The following is a 19009-nucleotide window of genomic DNA, read 5'->3' as shown; positions in this document are numbered from 1 at the left end:
ATTTCCAACGGGAATATCAGCTGTCACTTAAACAAAGCAATTACTAGCTTTCCCACATTGAGTCATTCGCAAACAAAAAGTTTAATTGGTATAGTATGCTTTTTTGTGCGATCCTGACGTTCAACAAATAAGAGGAGCAATCTAGCCTCTTAATGCGATAAACTAAAGCTGATTTTGAAAGCAATTTACAATATTATGATTGCAACAAATTCCATACGATGCATTTATTTACAGATTACTATTAATGTTAAACATATGGAAGAAAATCGCTTGCCCCAGAGGGAGCACGAGATCTAGTATAGATGGCGAGTAAATGTTAGGGAAAAAGTACTTGTGTTTAAGTGACAAGTAGTTGTGTATAAGTGACAAGGGACGGAGTAATTTGTTTGGGCAACCGCTGACCAAAATTCACATATTACGTATAGCAGTGGGTATCTTATACAAGTTTAAAATGACTGTACACTACATTTACTCGAAAAATAAAATCCCTAAACATTCAGTAAACCACATATCTGTGTCGAGAACACAAATAACATATTTGGCGCAACTATTAGATAGAAAACGTAATAAATTGCAGGAAATAATTCTATTTTTAAAAACACACATTTGTGGGCATCCGACCTCTACCTACCAGCCGCTCCATGGTCATCAAGGTGGTCAAACAGGCACTACAAAACGGCTGGTGCAGTTAAAAATGTCAACCAGAGACTCAAATCCTAAAAGGAAGGTAAATAAATGGCTGTCTGAAAAAATATCCTTTGTTTTATTGCAGATTCGTTGCTTCATCAGCCCACTGACTTCCCTGCGAACGTCGAACCGGATGCGCAGAAGGCTCATTAACACCATAACCCAGCTTTGAAGGGTATGGTAAAGATCCTTGACGCACACAGGTGTTGTATGCACAGAACGAACGTGCGGTTACACTGTGAAGCTCGTCCTAACTAATGCCCCCTTCAGCTATGTACTGAACCTCTAACACCACCACCAAAACTATCCTGCAGGGATGCCCAACGGTACAACAATCCAACTGGTTGTAACTGTAAGCCCTCATACAGTGATATCAATGCCACACATTCAGTGGTATTGATAATACTGTGCCAATTGTATCAGTTAAATAGCTCCCACCCTGCCCCTTCTGCCTTTGCTATTAATACCTCCAACTTGCAATGTCAATATCCAGAGCCTCTAAGCTGCCTGCTCATCCACCCGAACTACAGCTCTCTCTGATAGCTTCTGCCTTTTAGTTGCTCTGTATAACAGGAAGTGCACGGCTACCGGCTAAAACATAGGCATAGACGAAGGACTAGGAAAACAGACGCCTGCCTTTACCACTATCATCAGATAGCAAACAATACGGCTATTTTCAGCTTCAAAGTTAATAGAAGAGTAACAGTTGAGTCAAAAAATATATTAGTTGTTCCAACATAGTATCTCCATTGGCACCCCTCAGTCCCCCCTCCAACAAAATACATTACCCAATAATAACACACACACAAACTGTTTGATTGGGTAACAAATGCTGCAGGTTTATTACATACACCGGTATGTAATAGGTGGGTTATCTTACGGGCGATCCAAGGGCAGGCAACCAACTGGGCCGTCTGCCCGCCTGATGAGCCGGGCAGCACTGGGGCGAACCCCGCCTTTGCTGCCGTCCAAGTGATTCTCTTACAGGATCACGTGACCGTTGGTAACTTCTACTCACGCCCCTTCCCCGGGGCGGAGCGTCGCATAGCAAACCCCCGGTTGTTCAGGCCCACAACCGCCCGAAGGACTAGCGGGGCGCCGACACGGCTTCCAGGACCCTCCCATGAGGCTCCTCGGATTTTGCTCTGGCACCCCCTATGGTGCCCTTCAGAGGTACCCTTGGTACCGGCCTGCTTCCAGATCGCCCTGTAACTCCGCCTGCAACGAAAAAGGAAACATTACAATATTCTCACCCCCACCTGCCGTCACCAAGCCGGGTAAGCGGTAGGGAGGGATGCGGTGTGCAAGGCGAACAAGAGGTCGCCAGCATGGTGGGGGATGGCTATATAGCCTCCCTTTGCACAAAGGAGCCCCGGAAGTGACGCCCCTCGCGTCACTTCCGGGCAGGAAAGAGGAGGGGGACACCGGCCGGAGTCCTTGCCCCCCGGAAGGGGGGGGGGGGGGGCTGGGAGGGGTGACCGGTGTCCAGGCCAAACTAGGGCGCCGACCGCTCTAGTGGCCCCCTGTGGGGGCCGCGGTCAGTGGCATTTCAATGATACATGCAATAAACTAGTAGTTTCTTTATATGAATGACTACAGAACAATTACTAAGCACCTTTTTATTAGCCTTCTTTGAATTAGAAAACTAGAACCTATTATTAAAGTTGACTTTTTACGAATTTTCTTACTTATTTTGTCAACACTGTGGGATTTCAAACAGGACTGGCCAAATTGCACGATCGCCCTTTTCCTCTGATGTGTGCTTGTATGTTTGAGGGAAGTGAATGTTTATGAGAGATAGCGCATTTTCTGATTGGCTCGGGCATTTCTGCACCCATTGGACACTCCAAAAAATAGGAGGGGGCGGGGTAATAAACGCTCCGTCATTACCCTTCTCCCCGTAATGTAAACAAACAGGGAGCGAAGAGAATGAACAAGCGCGCGTGAAAGAGGAGGAGGCAGCAGGGGGAGGGGAAGAGAGGAGGGGGCCTGCGGCAGATTGCCTTGCGGGAGCGAGCAGCAAGGCGCGATAATTGCTTACATATGGCGCCGCTGCTCGCTCCCGCAAGGGAATCGCCAAACGTGCATGCGTTGACATTAAAAGCAATGCCATGTGTGCACGTTTGGGACTGCAAAAGTGAAGCGATGGCTAAAGGTGTTTTTCCTATGCAGCGCATGTGCGCTGCGTAGGTGAGACCTAAAAATGTGGCCTGGTTTTGTGCCAACAAGTCTGGCTTTACATCGTAGACAACTAGTATTGTGAAGCTTTGCTAGGAAATGGTAACAAATGGTGCTGGGATGGTAGGCGACACAAACTTGTGTGTGGTAGCAGCCGTGTGAAATTTCTCACGTCAATACATAGCTGCTGCTCTTTGTAAAGCCAGACCTATTGGCAATAACGTCTGAATGTCAGTGTCTCGGTATTGTTAACTCAATGTAATGCAACATCACTATTTAATTTTCATCCTTTTAATAAGAAAGCAACACAATGTTGCATAATGTAGATGTCATGGTATTTGGAGATTAGGGCTAGTATAAACACAAACTTGTGGGGTCATATTCATAATTTTATGCAGCCTTGAACGAGACGTTAAGATATGCATTGAAGGGGCAGTATAATTGACTGAGTTGTTGAGGTGTCTGACAATGGTTTCCATTTTCATTTGATTTATAACGCAAAACATACAAACTAATATGATGTCCAAGGAAACCAAACACTGTTTTGTTTAGATCTTGATTGACTAAAATGTTCAGTGGTTCCTTATGGCTTATTAGCACAATAAGTCCATGTAGCCCAGCTTCTTTTCCAATACTTTAGTCTTAGGCCAGAAATAGTACGAACTACATTGTGCTTCGATGTCATCTGCTCTGGATAACCACAAACGTTTTTAACAATAACTATATTACTAATGTACTCCAAGTTTAGATTTCATTGCCCTCAATGTGGAATATTTTATGATTACTTTATTATTTAAAAGTAGCAGTTTCCACCTAAACTCAATATGTGGGCCTCAAGTGGTCATCACAATTTTGTCTAATCATTGCCATTGATCAGTCTTCAGATGCTGATGGTATTGGAAGCCATGGTCCCCTGCTACCTACAAAAGTTGAAGACACAGACGTCCCAAGTGGAGACAGCATCAGCTGCCCGTGAGGAAATTGCTGCCACAGCTGCCCTCGCCACTTCTCTGCAAGCCCTCTTGTACAGCGTGGAGGCTTTAACACGGTATTCAACCAAAGAATCCAACATTGCAGTACTTTAACCCTAACTACCATGCGTTTATTAAATATGCATGAAAAACTTTAATACATATTACTTTTTGTGTCATTTGGGAGCAAAGGTGTACATGGTTTGGAAGATAGTAAAAACAATCCTTTATGTAAGTAGTGCATCACATTGTTTATGGTCACTTGTATTATAACACAGAGCTAAGAAGTGTATTATAACACTTGTATTATAAACTCTGATTATTTTCCATTAGCAATTCCCTCGATTGTTGGTAGCTCCGCGTCGTGTCCGTCCCGAGCCGTATGTGACATAAGGGCCGCTATATATGCACCTCTTCTACACACAAACGTCAGTTTCTTTCTTTCCTCGCCTTCTGATGCAGATCTGAAGCTCCATTTCTTCTGTCAGTTTGAGAGATGTCTCGTCCCTCAAAAATTCTTTCACTGTGCTAGAATGTTGCCTCCTAAAACTACAACTTTTACACCATGAAGAAACTGCCATCACCAGATGTCAGTGACAGACAAACACGATGTCTGACTCTGGTCTCTTGGCTCCAAACATGACTCAGCATCATGCGACTGCTGTGTGAAAATAAATTTAAAGGCTGTCTGCAGCCATGAAGCCAAACTTGTTGTCATGGAACTCTGAAAGAAGTTGACCTGGTTGAGGTCGAAAGGCACGGGCGTACTCTCTCCCTTGGCAAGTCTAGCGAGCATTCGTCATCGAAGTCACAAAGCTTAGGTAAGTAAAAAAAATCCCCAAAATATAAGAGGTCCAAACACAACTGATCCTAAACTTGCTCACATTCTGCCCTGATTTTCCGAGCCATCGGCAACGCCACAACAGCTCCAAGAGCTAGGCCATAGAATAGATATGGTACCCATCTGAATCCCTCTGTAGAGTCTTCATACTCTAGTATTTGAGGTGGCCTCCAGTCCGATTACCATCAACAGATCTGTCCCCGACACCACCTTCGCCTCTTGACCATGATTCAAGACGGGTCCCTTCCTCGACTTCTTCTCCACTGACTCCTGCCCTGGTCCAATCTCTGACGCTGCCTTCTGCACTGTGACCGATGCCACCAGTCCGAGCTTTGATGCCAGCTCCAACGTTGAAAGTAGAGCTGATAGTTTTGTCAGACTCTGAGACTCACTCACACCCCACTCTGAGATAACAAACAGCACACCTATATTTACATTTGAACCCTGAAACATCTCAGCAATATTATGATGATGACCTTGACGATAATAACAATCTCTTCCAGGACTTACAAAATGCTGGTGCCTTGACACCGCTCCAGACATTGGCCTTCCTCCCCTAATCCTGTAAAGGCAACAGAGGGGTCTGCTTTTTTCACAACAGTAATTTGGAGAGTGACAGAAGTTTTAGACCTTAGCTTACCCACTACAGAAGTCAAAGCAAATGTCCTGACTGAGGTCCTAAACTCAGAACAGACAAGTCAATAACCTCTTTTTCTCTTTAACGAGGCTCTCTCTGATGTGCTGAAAGGCACCTAGGCAAAACCAGGGTCTCCCCCTCGCCCCCGCCCACCACCATCAATAGTCTGGTAGCAAGTCGGCATAGAACTAGCCCTGGGTATCCAACCGATCTTACAACACCCCACTCCAAAAGGCCTGGTGGTGCAGGTGTGCACAATCAAAATTAATCTGAATGTGTTTCTGACTAACCCGCCTTATAAAAAATCTAAATACATTGAAACATTTGCTACAATTATGTTTTCCTCTGCCAGTTTTTTCCTTTGCGTTACAACAAACAAATGATGGACGGAATGCTGACAATGCAAACATTCTCCCCCAGTCAAGAGATCTGGGTTAAATCCATCGTTCTTTTGCCCACTACACCACCCCAGTTTAGACATGGCCATATGCAAATCAGTCTTGACCCTGTGCCTCATGGGAACAGTCCAGCCCGAACTGCCAAGCCATGTCTTCCCTGGACCAGAATCAAGCATCCTAGGACCGGTTTCTGGCTATCAGCCGTCATCAGCCAGGATAGCTTGACTCCAGTGGCGTAGTGAGCACGGGTCCCACGTCTGGGAATACCCATCCCACTTAGGGCGAAAAGCGTTACAACAAACAAATGATGGACGGAATGCTGACAATGCAAACATTCTCCCCCAGTCAAGAGATCTGGGTTAAATCCATCGTTCTTTTGCCCACTACACCACCCCAGTTTAGACATGGCCATATGCAAATCAGTCTTGACCCTGTGCCTCATGGGAACAGTCCAGCCCGAACTGCCAAGCCATGTCTTCCCTGGACCAGAATCAAGCATCCTAGGACCGGTTTCTGGCTATCAGCCGTCATCAGCCAGGAAACCTTGACTCCAGTGGCGTAGTGAGCACGGGTCCAACGTCTGGGAATACCCATCCCACTTAGGGCGAAAAGCGTTACAACAAACAAATGATGGACGGAATGCTGACAATGCAAACATTCTCCCCCAGTCAAGAGATCTGGGTTAAATCCATCATTCTTTTGCCCACTACACCACCCCAGTTTAGGCATGGCCATATGCAAATCAGTCTTGACCCTGTGCCTCATGGGAACAGTCCAGCCCGAACTGCCAAGCCATGTCTTCCCTGGACTAGAATCAAGCATCCTAGGACCGGTTTCTGGCTATCAGCCGTCATCAGCCAGGATAGCTTGACTCCAATGGCGTAGTGAGCACGGGTCCCACGTCTGGGAATACCCATCCCACTTAGGGCGAAAAGCGTTACAACAAACAAATGATGGACGGAATGCTGACAATGCAAACATTCTCCCCCAGTCAAGAGATCTGGGTTAAATCCAGCGTTCTTTTGCCCACTACACCACCCCAGTTTAGACATGGCCATATGCAAATCAGTCTTGACCCTGTGCCTCATGGGAACAGTCCAGCCCGAACTGCCAAGCCATGTCTTCCCTGGACCAGAATCAAGCATCCTAGGACCGGTTTCTGGCTATCAGCCGTCATCAGCCAGGATAGCTTGACTCCAGTGGCGTAGTGAGCACGGGTCCCACGTCTGGGAATACCCATCCCACTTAGGGCGAAAAGCGTTACAACAAACAAATGATGGACGGAATGCTGACAATGCAAACATTCTCCCCCAGTCAAGAGATCTGGGTTAAATCCATCGTTCTTTTGCCCACTACACCACCCCAGTTTAGACATGGCCATATGCAAATCAGTCTTGACCCTGTGCCTCATGGGAACAGTCCAGCCCGAACTGCCAAGCCATGTCTTCCCTGGACCAGAATCAAGCATCAAAGGACCGGTTTCTGGCTATCAGCCGTCATCAGCCAGGATAACTTGACTCCAGTGGCGTAGTGAGCACGGGTCCCACGTCTGGGAATACCCATCCCACTTAGGGCGAAAAGCGTTACAACAAACAAATGATGGACGAAATGCTGACAATGCAAACATTCTCCCCCAGTCAAGAGATCTGGGTTAAATCCATCGTTCTTTTGCCCACTTCACCACCCCAGTTTAGACATGGCCATATGCAAATCAGTCTTGACCCTGTGCCTCATGGGAACAGTCCAGCCCGAACTGCCAAGCCATGTCTTCCCTGGACCAGAATCAAGCATCCTAGGACCGGTTTCTGGCTATCAGCCATCATCAGCCAGGATAGCTTGACTCCAGTGGCGTAGTGAGCACGGGTCCCACATCTGGGAATACCCATCCCACTTAGGGCGAAAAGCGTTACAACAAACAAATGATGGACGGAATGCTGACAATGCAAACATTCCCCCCCAGTCAAGAGATCTGGGTTAAATCCATCGTTCTTTTGCCCACTACACCACCCCAGTTTAGACATGGCCATATGCAAATCAGTCTTGACCCTGTGCCTCATGGGAACAGTCCAGCCCGAACTGCCAAGCCATGTCTTCCCTGGACCAGAATCAAGCATCCTAGTACCGGTTTCTGGCTATCAGCCGTCATCAGCCAGGATAGCTTGACTCCAGTGGCGTAGTGAGCACGGGTCCCACGTCTGGGAATACCCATCCCACTTAGGGCGAAAAGCGTTACAACAAACAAATGATGGACGGAATGCTGACAATGCAAACATTCTCCCCCAGTCAAGAGATCTGGGTTAAATCCATCGTTCTTTTGCCCACTACACCACCCCAGTTTAGACATGGCCATATGCAAATCAGTCTTGACCCTGTGCCTCATGGGAACAGTCCAGCCCGAACTGCCAAGCCATGTCTTCCCTGGACCAGAATCAAGCATCCTAGGACCGGTTTCTGGCTATCAGCCGTCATCAGCCAGGATAGCTTGACTCCAGTGGCGTAGTGAGCACGGGTCCCACGTCTGGGAATACCCATCCCACTTAGAGCGAAAAGCGTTACAACAAACAAATGATGGACGGAATGCTGACAATGCAAACATTCTCCCCCAGTCAAGAGATCTGGGTTAAATCCATCGTTCTTTTGCCCACTACACCACCCCAGTTTAGACATGGCCATATGCAAATCAGTCTTGACCCTGTGCCTCATGGGAACAGTCCAGCCCGAACTGCCAAGCCATGTCTTCCCTGGACCAGAATCAAGCATCCTAGGACCGGTTTCTGGCTATCAGCCGTCATCAGCCAGGATAGCTTGACTCCAGTGGCGTAGTGAGCACGGGTCCAACGTCTGGGAATACCCATCCCACTTAGGGCGAAAAGCGTTACAACAAACAAATGATGGACGGAATGCTGACAATGCAAACATTCTCCCCCAGTCAAGAGATCTGGGTTAAATCCATCATTCTTTTGCCCACTACACCACCCCAGTTTAGGCATGGCCATATGCAAATCAGTCTTGACCCTGTGCCTCATGGGAACAGTCCAGCCCGAACTGCCAAGCCATGTCTTCCCTGGACTAGAATCAAGCATCCTAGGACCGGTTTCTGGCTATCAGCCGTCATCAGCCAGGATAGCTTGACTCCAATGGCGTAGTGAGCACGGGTCCCACGTCTGGGAATACCCATCCCACTTAGGGCGAAAAGCGTTACAACAAACAAATGATGGACGGAATGCTGACAATGCAAACCTTCTCCCCCAGTCAAGAGATCTGGGTTAAATCCATCGTTCTTTTGCCCACTACACCACCCCAGTTTAGACATGGCCATATGCAAATCAGTCTTGACCCTGTGCCTCATGGGAACAGTCCAGCCCGAACTGCCAAGCCATGTCTTCCCTGGACCAGAATCAAGCATCCTAGGACCGGTTTCTGGCTATCAGCCGTCATCAGCCAGGATAGCTTGACTCCAGTGGCGTACTGAGCACGGGTCCCACGTCTGGGAATACCCATCCCACTTAGGGCGAAAAGCGTTACAACAAACAAATGATGGACGGAATGCTGACAATGCAAACATTCTCCCCCAGTCAAGAGATCTGGGTTAAATCCATCGTTCTTTTGCCCACTACACCACCCCAGTTTAGACATGGCCATATGCAAATCAGTCTTGACCCTGTGCCTCATGGGAACAGTCCAGCCCGAACTGCCAAGCCATGTCTTCCCTGGACCAGAATCAAGCATCCTAGGACCGGTTTCTGGCTATCAGCCGTCATCAGCCAGGATAGCTTGACTCCAGTGGCGTAGTGAGCACGGGTCCCACGTCTGGGAATACCCATCCCACTTAGGGCGAAAAGCGTTACAACAAACAAATGATGGACGAAATGCTGACAATGCAAACATTCTCCCCCAGTCAAGAGATCTGGGTTAAATCCATCGTTCTTTTGCCCACTACACCACCCCAGTTTAGACATGGCCATATGCAAATCAGTCTTGACCCTGTGCCTCATGGGAACAGTCCAGCCCGAACTGCCAAGCCATGTCTTCCCTGGACCAGAATCAAGCATCCTAGTACCGGTTTCTGGCTATCAGCCGTCATCAGCCAGGATAGCTTGACTCCAGTGGCGTAGTGAGCACGGGTCCCACGTCTGGGAATACCCATCCCACTTAGGGCGAAAAGCGTTACAACAAACAAATGATGGATGGAATGCTGACAATGCAAACATTCTTCCCCAGTCAAGAGATCTGGGTTAAATCCATCGTTCTTTTGCCCACTACACCACCCCAGTTTAGACATGGCCATATGCAAATCAGTCTTGACCCTGTGCCTCATGGGAACAGTCCAGCCCGAACTGCCAAGCCATGTCTTCCCTGGACCAGAATCAAGCATCCTAGGACCGGTTTCTGGCTATCAGCCGTCATCAGCCAGGATAGCTTGACTCCAGTGGCGTAGTGAGCACGGGTCCCACGTCTGGGAATACCCATCCCACTTAGGGCAAAAAGCGTTACAACAAACAAATGATGGACGGAATGCTGACAATGCAAACATTCTCCCCCAGTCGAGATCTGGGTTAAATCCATCGTTCTTTTGCCCACTACACCACCCCAGTTTAGACATGGCCATATGCAAATCAGTCTTGACCCTGTGCCTCATGGGAACAGTCCAGCCCGAACTGCCAAGCCATGTCTTCCCTGGACCAGAATCAAGCATCCTAGGACCGGTTTCTGGCTATCATCCGTCATCAGCCAGGATAGCTTGACTCCAGTGGCGTAGTGAGCACGGGTCCCACGTCTGGGAATACCCATCCCACTTAGGGCGAAAAGCGTTACAACAAACAAATGATGGACGGAATGCTGACAATGCAAACATTCTCCCCCAGTCAAGAGATCTGGGTTAAATCCATCGTTCTTTTGCCCACTACACCACCCCAGTTTAGACATGGCCATATGCAAATCAGTCTTGACCCTGTGCCTCATGGGAACAGTCCAGCCCGAACTGCCAAGCCATGTCTTCCCTGGACCAGAATCAAGCATCCTAGGACCGGTTTCTGGCTATCAGCCGTCATCAGCCAGGATAGCTTGACTCCAGTGGCGTAGTGAGCACGGGTCCCACGTCTGGGAATACCCATCCCACTTAGGGCAAAAAGCGTTACAACAAACAAATGATGGACGGAATGCTGACAATGCAAACATTCTCCCCCAGTCGAGATCTGGGTTAAATCCATCGTTCTTTTGCCCACTACACCACCCCAGTTTAGACATGGCCATATGCAAATCAGTCTTGACCCTGTGCCTCATGGGAACAGTCCAGCCCGAACTGCCAAGCCATGTCTTCCCTGGACCAGAATCAAGCATCCTAGGACCGGTTTCTGGCTATCAGCCGTCATCAGCCAGGATAGCTTGACTCCAGTGGCGTAGTGAGCACGGGTCCCACGTCTGGGAATACCCATCCCACTTAGGGCAAAAAGCGTTACAACAAACAAATGATGGACGGAATGCTGACAATGCAAACATTCTCCCCCAGTCGAGATCTGGGTTAAATCCATCGTTCTTTTGCCCACTACACCACCCCAGTTTAGACATGGCCATATGCAAATCAGTCTTGACCCTGTGCCTCATGGGAACAGTCCAGCCCGAACTGCCAAGCCATGTCTTCCCTGGACCAGAATCAAGCATCCTAGGACCGGTTTCTGGCTATCATCCGTCATCAGCCAGGATAGCTTGACTCCAGTGGCGTAGTGAGCACGGGTCCCACGTCTGGGAATACCCATCCCACTTAGGGCGAAAAGCGTTACCACAAACAAATGATGGACGGAATGCTGACAATGCAAACATTCTCCCCCAGTCGAGATCTGGGTTAAATCCATCGTTCTTTTGCCCACTACACCACCCCAGTTTAGACATGGCCATATGCAAATCAGTCTTGACCCTGTGCCTCATGGGAACAGTCCAGCCCGAACTGCCAAGCCATGTCTTCCCTGGACCAGAATCAAGCATCCTAGGACCGGTTTCTGGCTATCATCCGTCATCAGCCAGGATAGCTTGACTCCAGTGGCGTAGTGAGCACGGGTCCCACGTCTGGGAATACCCATCCCACTTAGGGCGAAAAGCGTTACAACAAACAAATGATGGACGGAATGCTGACAATGCAAACATTCTCCCCCAGTCAAGAGATCTGGGTTAAATCCATCGTTCTTTTGCCCACTACACCACCCCAGTTTAGACATGGCCATATGCAAATCAGTCTTGACCCTGTGCCTCATGGGAACAGTCCAGCCCGAACTGCCAAGCCATGTCTTCCCTGGACCAGAATCAAGCATCCTAGGACCGGTTTCTGGCTATCAGCCGTCATCAGCCAGGATAGCTTGACTCCAGTGGCGTAGTGAGCACGGGTCCCACGTCTGGGAATACCCATCCCACTTAGGGCAAAAAGCGTTACAACAAACAAATGATGGACGGAATGCTGACAATGCAAACATTCTCCCCCAGTCGAGATCTGGGTTAAATCCATCGTTCTTTTGCCCACTACACCACCCCAGTTTAGACATGGCCATATGCAAATCAGTCTTGACCCTGTGCCTCATGGGAACAGTCCAGCCCGAACTGCCAAGCCATGTCTTCCCTGGACCAGAATCAAGCATCCTAGGACCGGTTTCTGGCTATCAGCCGTCATCAGCCAGGATAGCTTGACTCCAGTGGCGTAGTGAGCACGGGTCCCACGTCTGGGAATACCCATCCCACTTAGGGCAAAAAGCGTTACAACAAACAAATGATGGACGGAATGCTGACAATGCAAACATTCTCCCCCAGTCGAGATCTGGGTTAAATCCATCGTTCTTTTGCCCACTACACCACCCCAGTTTAGACATGGCCATATGCAAATCAGTCTTGACCCTGTGCCTCATGGGAACAGTCCAGCCCGAACTGCCAAGCCATGTCTTCCCTGGACCAGAATCAAGCATCCTAGGACCGGTTTCTGGCTATCATCCGTCATCAGCCAGGATAGCTTGACTCCAGTGGCGTAGTGAGCACGGGTCCCACGTCTGGGAATACCCATCCCACTTAGGGCGAAAAGCGTTACCACAAACAAATGATGGACGGAATGCTGACAATGCAAACATTCTCCCCCAGTCAAGAGATCTGGGTTAAATCCATCGTTCTTTTGCCCACTACACCACCCCAGTTTAGACATGGCCATATGCAAATCAGTCTTGACCCTGTGCCTCATGGGAACAGTCCAGCCCGAACTGCCAAGCCATGTCTTCCCTGGACCAGAATCAAGCATCCTAGGACCGGTTTTTGGCTATCAGCCGTCATCAGCCAGGATAGCTTGACTCCAGTGGCGTAGTGAGCACGGGTCCCACGTCTGGGAATACCCATCCCACTTAGGGCGAAAAGCGTTACAACAAACAAATGATGGACGGAATGCTGACAATGCAAACATTCTCCCCCAGTCAAGAGATCTGGGTTAAATCCATCGTTCTTTTGCCCACTACACCACCCCAGTTTAGACATGGCCATATGCAAATCAGTCTTGACCCTGTGCCTCATGGGAACAGTCCAGCCCATGTCTAAACTGGGGTGGTGTAGTGGGCAAAAGAACGATGGATTTAACCCAGATCTCTTTACTGGGGGAGAATGTCTGCATTGTCAGCATTCCGTCCATCAATTGTTTGTTGTAACACTTTTCGCCCTAAGTGGGATGGGTATTCGCAGACGTGGGACCCGTGCTCACTACGCCACTGGAGTCAAGCTATCCTGGCTGATGATGGCTGATAGCCAGAAACCGGTCCTAGGATGCTTGATTCCGGTCCAGTGAAGACATGGCTTGGCAGTTCGGGCTGGACTGTTCCCATGAGGCACAGGGTCAAGACTGATTTGCATATGGCCATGTCTAAACTGGGGTGGTGTAGTGGGCAAAAGAACGATGGATTTAACCCAGATCTCTTGACTGGGGGAGAATGTCTGCATTGTCAGCATTCCGTCCATCAATTGTTTGTTGTAACGCTTTTCGCCCTAAGTGGGATGGGTATTCCCAGACGTGGGACCTGTGCTCACTACGCCACTGGAGTCAAGCTATCCTGGCTGATGACGGCTGATAGCCAGAAACCGGTCCTAGGATGCTTGATTCCGGTCCAGTGAAGACATGGCTTGGCAGTTCGGGCTGGACTGTTCCCATGAGGCACAGGGTCAAGACTGATTTGCATATGGCCATGTCTAAACTGGGGTGGTGTAGTGGGCAAAAGAACAATGGATTTAACCCAGATCTCTTGACTGGGGGAGAATGTCTGCATTGTCAGCATTCCGTCCATCAATTGTTTGTTGGAACGCTTTTCGCCCTAAGTGGGATGGGTATTCCCAGACGTGGGACCCGTGCTCACTACGCCACTGGAGTCAAGCTATCCTGGCTGATGACGGCTGATAGCCAGAAACCGGTCCTAGTATGCTTGATTCCGGTCCAGTGAAGACATGGCTTGGCAGTTCGGGCTGGACTGCTCCCATGAGGCACAGGGTCAAGACTGATTTGCATATCGCCATGTCTAAACTGGGGTGGTGTAGTGGGCAAAAGAACGATGGATTTAACCCAGATCTCTTGACTGGGGGAGAATGTCTGCATTGTCAGCATTCCGTCCATCAATTGTTTGTTGTAACGCTTTTCGCCCTAAGTGGGATGGGTATTCCCAGACGTGGGACCCGTGCTCACTACGCCACTGGAGTCAAGCTATCCTGGCTGATGATGGCTGATAGCCAGAAACCAGTCCTAGGATGCTTGATTCCGGTCCAGTGAAGACATGGCTTGGCAGTTCGGGCTGGACTGTTCCCATGAGGCACAGGGTCAAGACTGATTTGCATATGGCCATGTCTAATCTGGGGTGGTGTAGTGGGCAAAAGAACGATGGATTTAACCCAGATCTCTTGACTGGGGATGAATGTCTGCATTGTCAGCATTCCGTCCATCAATTGTTTGTTGTAACGCTTTTCGCCCTAAGTGGGATGGGTATTCCCAGACGTGGGACCCGTGCTCACTACGCCACTGGAGTCAAGCTATCCTGGCTGATGACGGCTGATAGCCAGAAACCGGTCCTAGGATGCTTGATTCCGGTCCAGTGAAGACATGGCTTGGCAGTTCGGGCTGGACTGTTCCCATGAGGCACAGGGTCAAGACTGATTTGCATATGGCCATGTCTAAACTGGGGTGGTGTAGTGGGCAAAAGATCGATGGATTTAACCCAGATCTCTTGACTGGGGGAGAATGTCTGCATTGTCAGCATTCCGTCCATCAATTGTTTGTTGTAACTCTTTTTGCCCTAAGTGGGATGGGTATTCCCAGACGTGGGACCCGTGCTCACTACGCCACTGGAGTCAAGCTATCCTGGCTGATGACGGCTGATAGCCAGAAACCGGTCCTAGGATGCTTGATTCCGGTCCAGTGAAGACATGGCTTGGCAGTTCGGGCTGGACTGTTCCCATGAGGCACAGGGTCAAGACTGATTTGCATATGGCCATGTCTAAAATGGGGTGGTGTAGTGGGCAAAAGAAAGATGGATTTAACCCAGATCTCTTGACTGGGGGAGAATGTCTGCATTGTCAGCATTCCGTCCATCAATTGTTTGTTGTAACGCTTTTCGCCCTAAGTGGGATGGGTATTCCCAGACGTGGGACCCGTGCTCACTACGCCACTGGAGTCAAGCTATCCTGGCTGATGACGGCTGATAGCCAGAAACCGGTCCTAGGATGCTTGATTCCGGTCCAGTGAAGACATGGCTTGGCAGTTCGGGCTGGACTGTTCCCATGAGGCACAGGGTCAAGACTGATTTGCATATGGCCATGTCTAAACTGGGGTGGTGTAGTGGGCAAAAGAACGATGGATTTAACCCAGATCTCTTGACTGGGGGAAAATGTCTGCATTGTCAGCATTCCGTCCATCAATTGTTTGTTGTAACGCTTTTCGCCCTAAGTGGGATGGGTATTCCCAGACGTGGGACCCGTGCTCACTACGCCACTGGAGTCAAGCTATCCTGGCTGATGACGGCTGATAGCCAGAAACCGGTCCTAGGATGCTTGATTCCTGTCCAGTGAAGACATGGCTTGGCAGTTCGGGCTGGACTGTTCCCATGAGGCACAGGGTCAAGACTGATTTGCATATGGCCATGTCTAAACTGGGGTGGTGTAGTGGGCAAAAGAACGATGGATTTAACCCAGATCTCTTTACTGGGGGAGAATGTCTGCATTGTCAGCATTCCGTCCATCAATTGTTTGTTGTAACGCTTTTCGCCCTAAGTGGGATGGGTATTCCCAGACGTGGGACCCGTGCTCACTACGCCACTGGAGTCAAGCTATCCTGGCTGATGACGGCTGATAGCCAGAAACCGGTCCTAGGATGCTTGATTCCGGTCCAGTGAAGACATGGCTTGGCAGTTCGGGCTGGACTGTTCCCATGAGGCACAGGGTCAAGACTGATTTGCATATGGCCATGTCTAAACTGGGGTGGTGTAGTGGGCAAAAGAGCGATGGATTTAACCCAGATCTCTTGACTGGGGGAGAATGTCTGCATTGTCAGCATTCCGTCCATCAATTGTTTGTTGTAATGCTTTTCGCCGTAAGTGGGATGGGTATTCCCAGACGTGGGACACGTGCTCACTACGCCACTGGAGTCAAGCTATCCTGGCTGATGACGGCTGATAGCCAGAAACCGGTCCTAGGATGCTTGATTCCGGTCCAGTGAAGACATGGCTTGGCAGTTCGGGCTGGACTGTTCCCATGAGGCACAGGGTCAAGACTGATTTGCATATGGCCATGTCTAAACTGGGGTGGTGTAGTGGGCAAAAGAACGATGGATTTAACCCAGATCTCTTGACTGGGGGAGAACGTCTGCATTGTCAGCATTCCGTCCATCAATTGTTTGTTGTAAAAGTTTTTTCCTTTGGTCAGTAAACACCAGCTGCATCCTGGGAAGGTACTTGTACGCACTATGGGATAGAGTGGTGGACATCTTGCCACCTATACCTGAAGATATTCTTACAATCCTGCAAAAACAAATTTGAGAAGGATAGGATGAGTGAAGTATTCTATACATTTAGATCTGGACACTGCAAACTACCTGGGTATGGCAGTCAGGAACAGTGTGGTGTTTAGGGGCCTTGCTTGGATTTGGTCTACTGGCTTCTCAAATGACATACAGAAAACCTTAATGGGCATGCTCTTTGATGGCTCTAGGCTCTTTGGACTCGGCTGTGGAAAGATTTAAAAGAGAGGAAGGTCACTGCCCACTCTCTAGATCTATTTCTACCTGCTCTGTGAGGCCCCACATCAGCGTTGCCCCTTTCGAGGCTTCAGTAGTAGATACCAGCCGAGGCAAAAACAGACTGGTCCCATGCAACAACAGGCCTCTCAATCCTGTCAAGGTAGAGGCAGGGTTTCAAGCAAACAGCATCCAGGTCCATAGGATAAACGACCTACACAGCCCTCCTTCCACAGTTGGTGCAAAACCGCCTTAAGTCACCCTCAGCAGCGCTCAATCTCCCAGTGGAAGGGCACAGCATCTTTATCATCTTTCACCTCCCCGGTGGGGAATAATCACATCCAACTAATGGGTGCTCTAAATTGTGGAACACAGTTTCTCACTTCCTTTCTTGTCTCAGCCCACAGACACGCCTCCCACACCACAACACCTTCCAGAAGACTACCTTTTCATACCCCGAGGAGAAGTTTAGGCTTTCTTGGCTAAGGGAGCCATAGAGAGGGTGTACAAAAGGGGGTGGTGATGGACGGAGCATCAGAACCAATCAAACACTCACACCCAGTCAACAGATCTGGGTTTGATCCATCACCATTCTTTAGCCCACTCTGCTACCCCAGTTCAGACATGGCCATATGCAAATCAGTCTGACCCTGTGCCTCATGGAAACAGTCCAGCCCGAACTGCCATGCCATGCCTTCCCTGGAGCGGAAACAAGCTTCCTAGTACCGGTTTCTGGCATTTCAGCCGTCTTCAGCCAGGCTTGCTTGAATCCAGTGGCAAAGTGAGCAAGGGACTCACGTCTGAGCATACCTTGCCAACTTATGGAGAACAAAGTGGTACAAAAGGAGGTGGTGATGGACAGAGCATCAGAACCAATCAAACACTCACACCCAGTCAACAGATCTGGGTTTGATCCATCACCATTCTTTAGCCCACTCTGCCACCCCAGTTCAGACATGGCCATATGCAAATCAGTCTGACCCTGTGCCTCATGGGAACAGTCCAGCCCGAACTGCCAAGCCATGCCTTCCCTGGACTGGAAACAAGCTTCCTAGGACCGGTTTCTGGCATTTCAGCCGTCTTCAGCAAGGCTTGCTTGAATCCAGTGGCAAAGTGAGCAAGGGACTCACGTCTGAGCATACCCTGCCAACTTATGGCGAACAAAGTGGTACAAAAGGGGGTGGTGATGGACGGAGCATCAGAACCAATCAAACACTCACACCCAGTCAACAGATCTGGGTTTGATCCATCACCATTCTTTAGCCCACACTGCCACCCCAGTTCAGACATGGCCATATGCAAATCAGTCTGACCCTGTGCCTCATGGGAACAGTCCAGCCCGAACTGCCAAGCCATGCCTTCCCTGGACTGGAAACAAGCTTCCTAGGACCGGTTTCTGGCATTTCAGCCGTCTTCAGAAAGGCTTGCTTGAATCCAGTGGCAAAGTGAGCAAGGGACTCACGTCTGAGCATACCCTGCCAACTTATGGCGAACAAAGTGGTACAAAAGGGGGTGGTGATGGACGGAGCATCAGAACCAATCAAACACTCACACCCAGTCAACAGATCTGGGTTTGATCCATCACCATTCTTTAGCCCACACTGCCACCCCAGTTCAGACATGGCCATATGCAAATCAGTCTGACCCTGTGCCTCATGGGAACAGTCCAGCCCGAACTGCCAAGCCATGCCTTCCCTGGACCGGAAACAAGCTTCCTAGGATCGGTTTCTGGCAATTCAGCAGTCTTCAGCCAGGCTTGCTTGAATCCAGTGGCAAAGTGAGCAAGGGACTCACGTCTGAGCATACCCTGCCAACTTATGGCGAACAAAGTGGTACAAAAGGGGGTGGTGATGGACGGAGCATCAGAACCAATCAAACACTCACACCCAGTCAACAGATCTGTGTTTGATCCATCACCATTCTTTAGCCCACTCTGCCACCCCAGTTCAGACTTGGCCATATGCAAATCAGTCTGACCCTGTGCCTCATGGGAACAGTCCAGCCCGAACTGCCAAGCCATGCCTTCCCTGGACCGGAAACAAGCTTCCTAGGACCGGTTTCTGGCATTTC

At 49.3% G+C, this 19009-nt stretch overlaps 1 protein-coding gene across 1 annotated transcript in view; it reads left to right on the top strand.

The window, feature by feature from the left end:
* UNC80 (unc-80 subunit of NALCN channel complex) overlaps window positions 1-19009 on the top strand; it is a 3271126-nt gene that overhangs the window by 2314007 nt on the left and 938110 nt on the right. Inside the window, exon 48 of the mRNA XM_085648598.1 lies at window positions 3743-3913. Within this exon, the coding sequence (XP_085504724.1) occupies window positions 3743-3913 (171 nt within the window). The remainder of the gene's footprint in view (window positions 1-3742; window positions 3914-19009) is intronic.

This window comes from Triturus cristatus, chromosome 3_2 (genome assembly GCF_964204655.1).
Source record: "Triturus cristatus chromosome 3_2, aTriCri1.1, whole genome shotgun sequence".
Classification (NCBI taxonomy): Eukaryota; Metazoa; Chordata; class Amphibia; order Caudata; family Salamandridae; genus Triturus; species Triturus cristatus.
The sequence above is the reverse complement of the archived record's forward strand: the minus strand, read 5'-3'. Positions and strand labels throughout refer to the sequence as shown.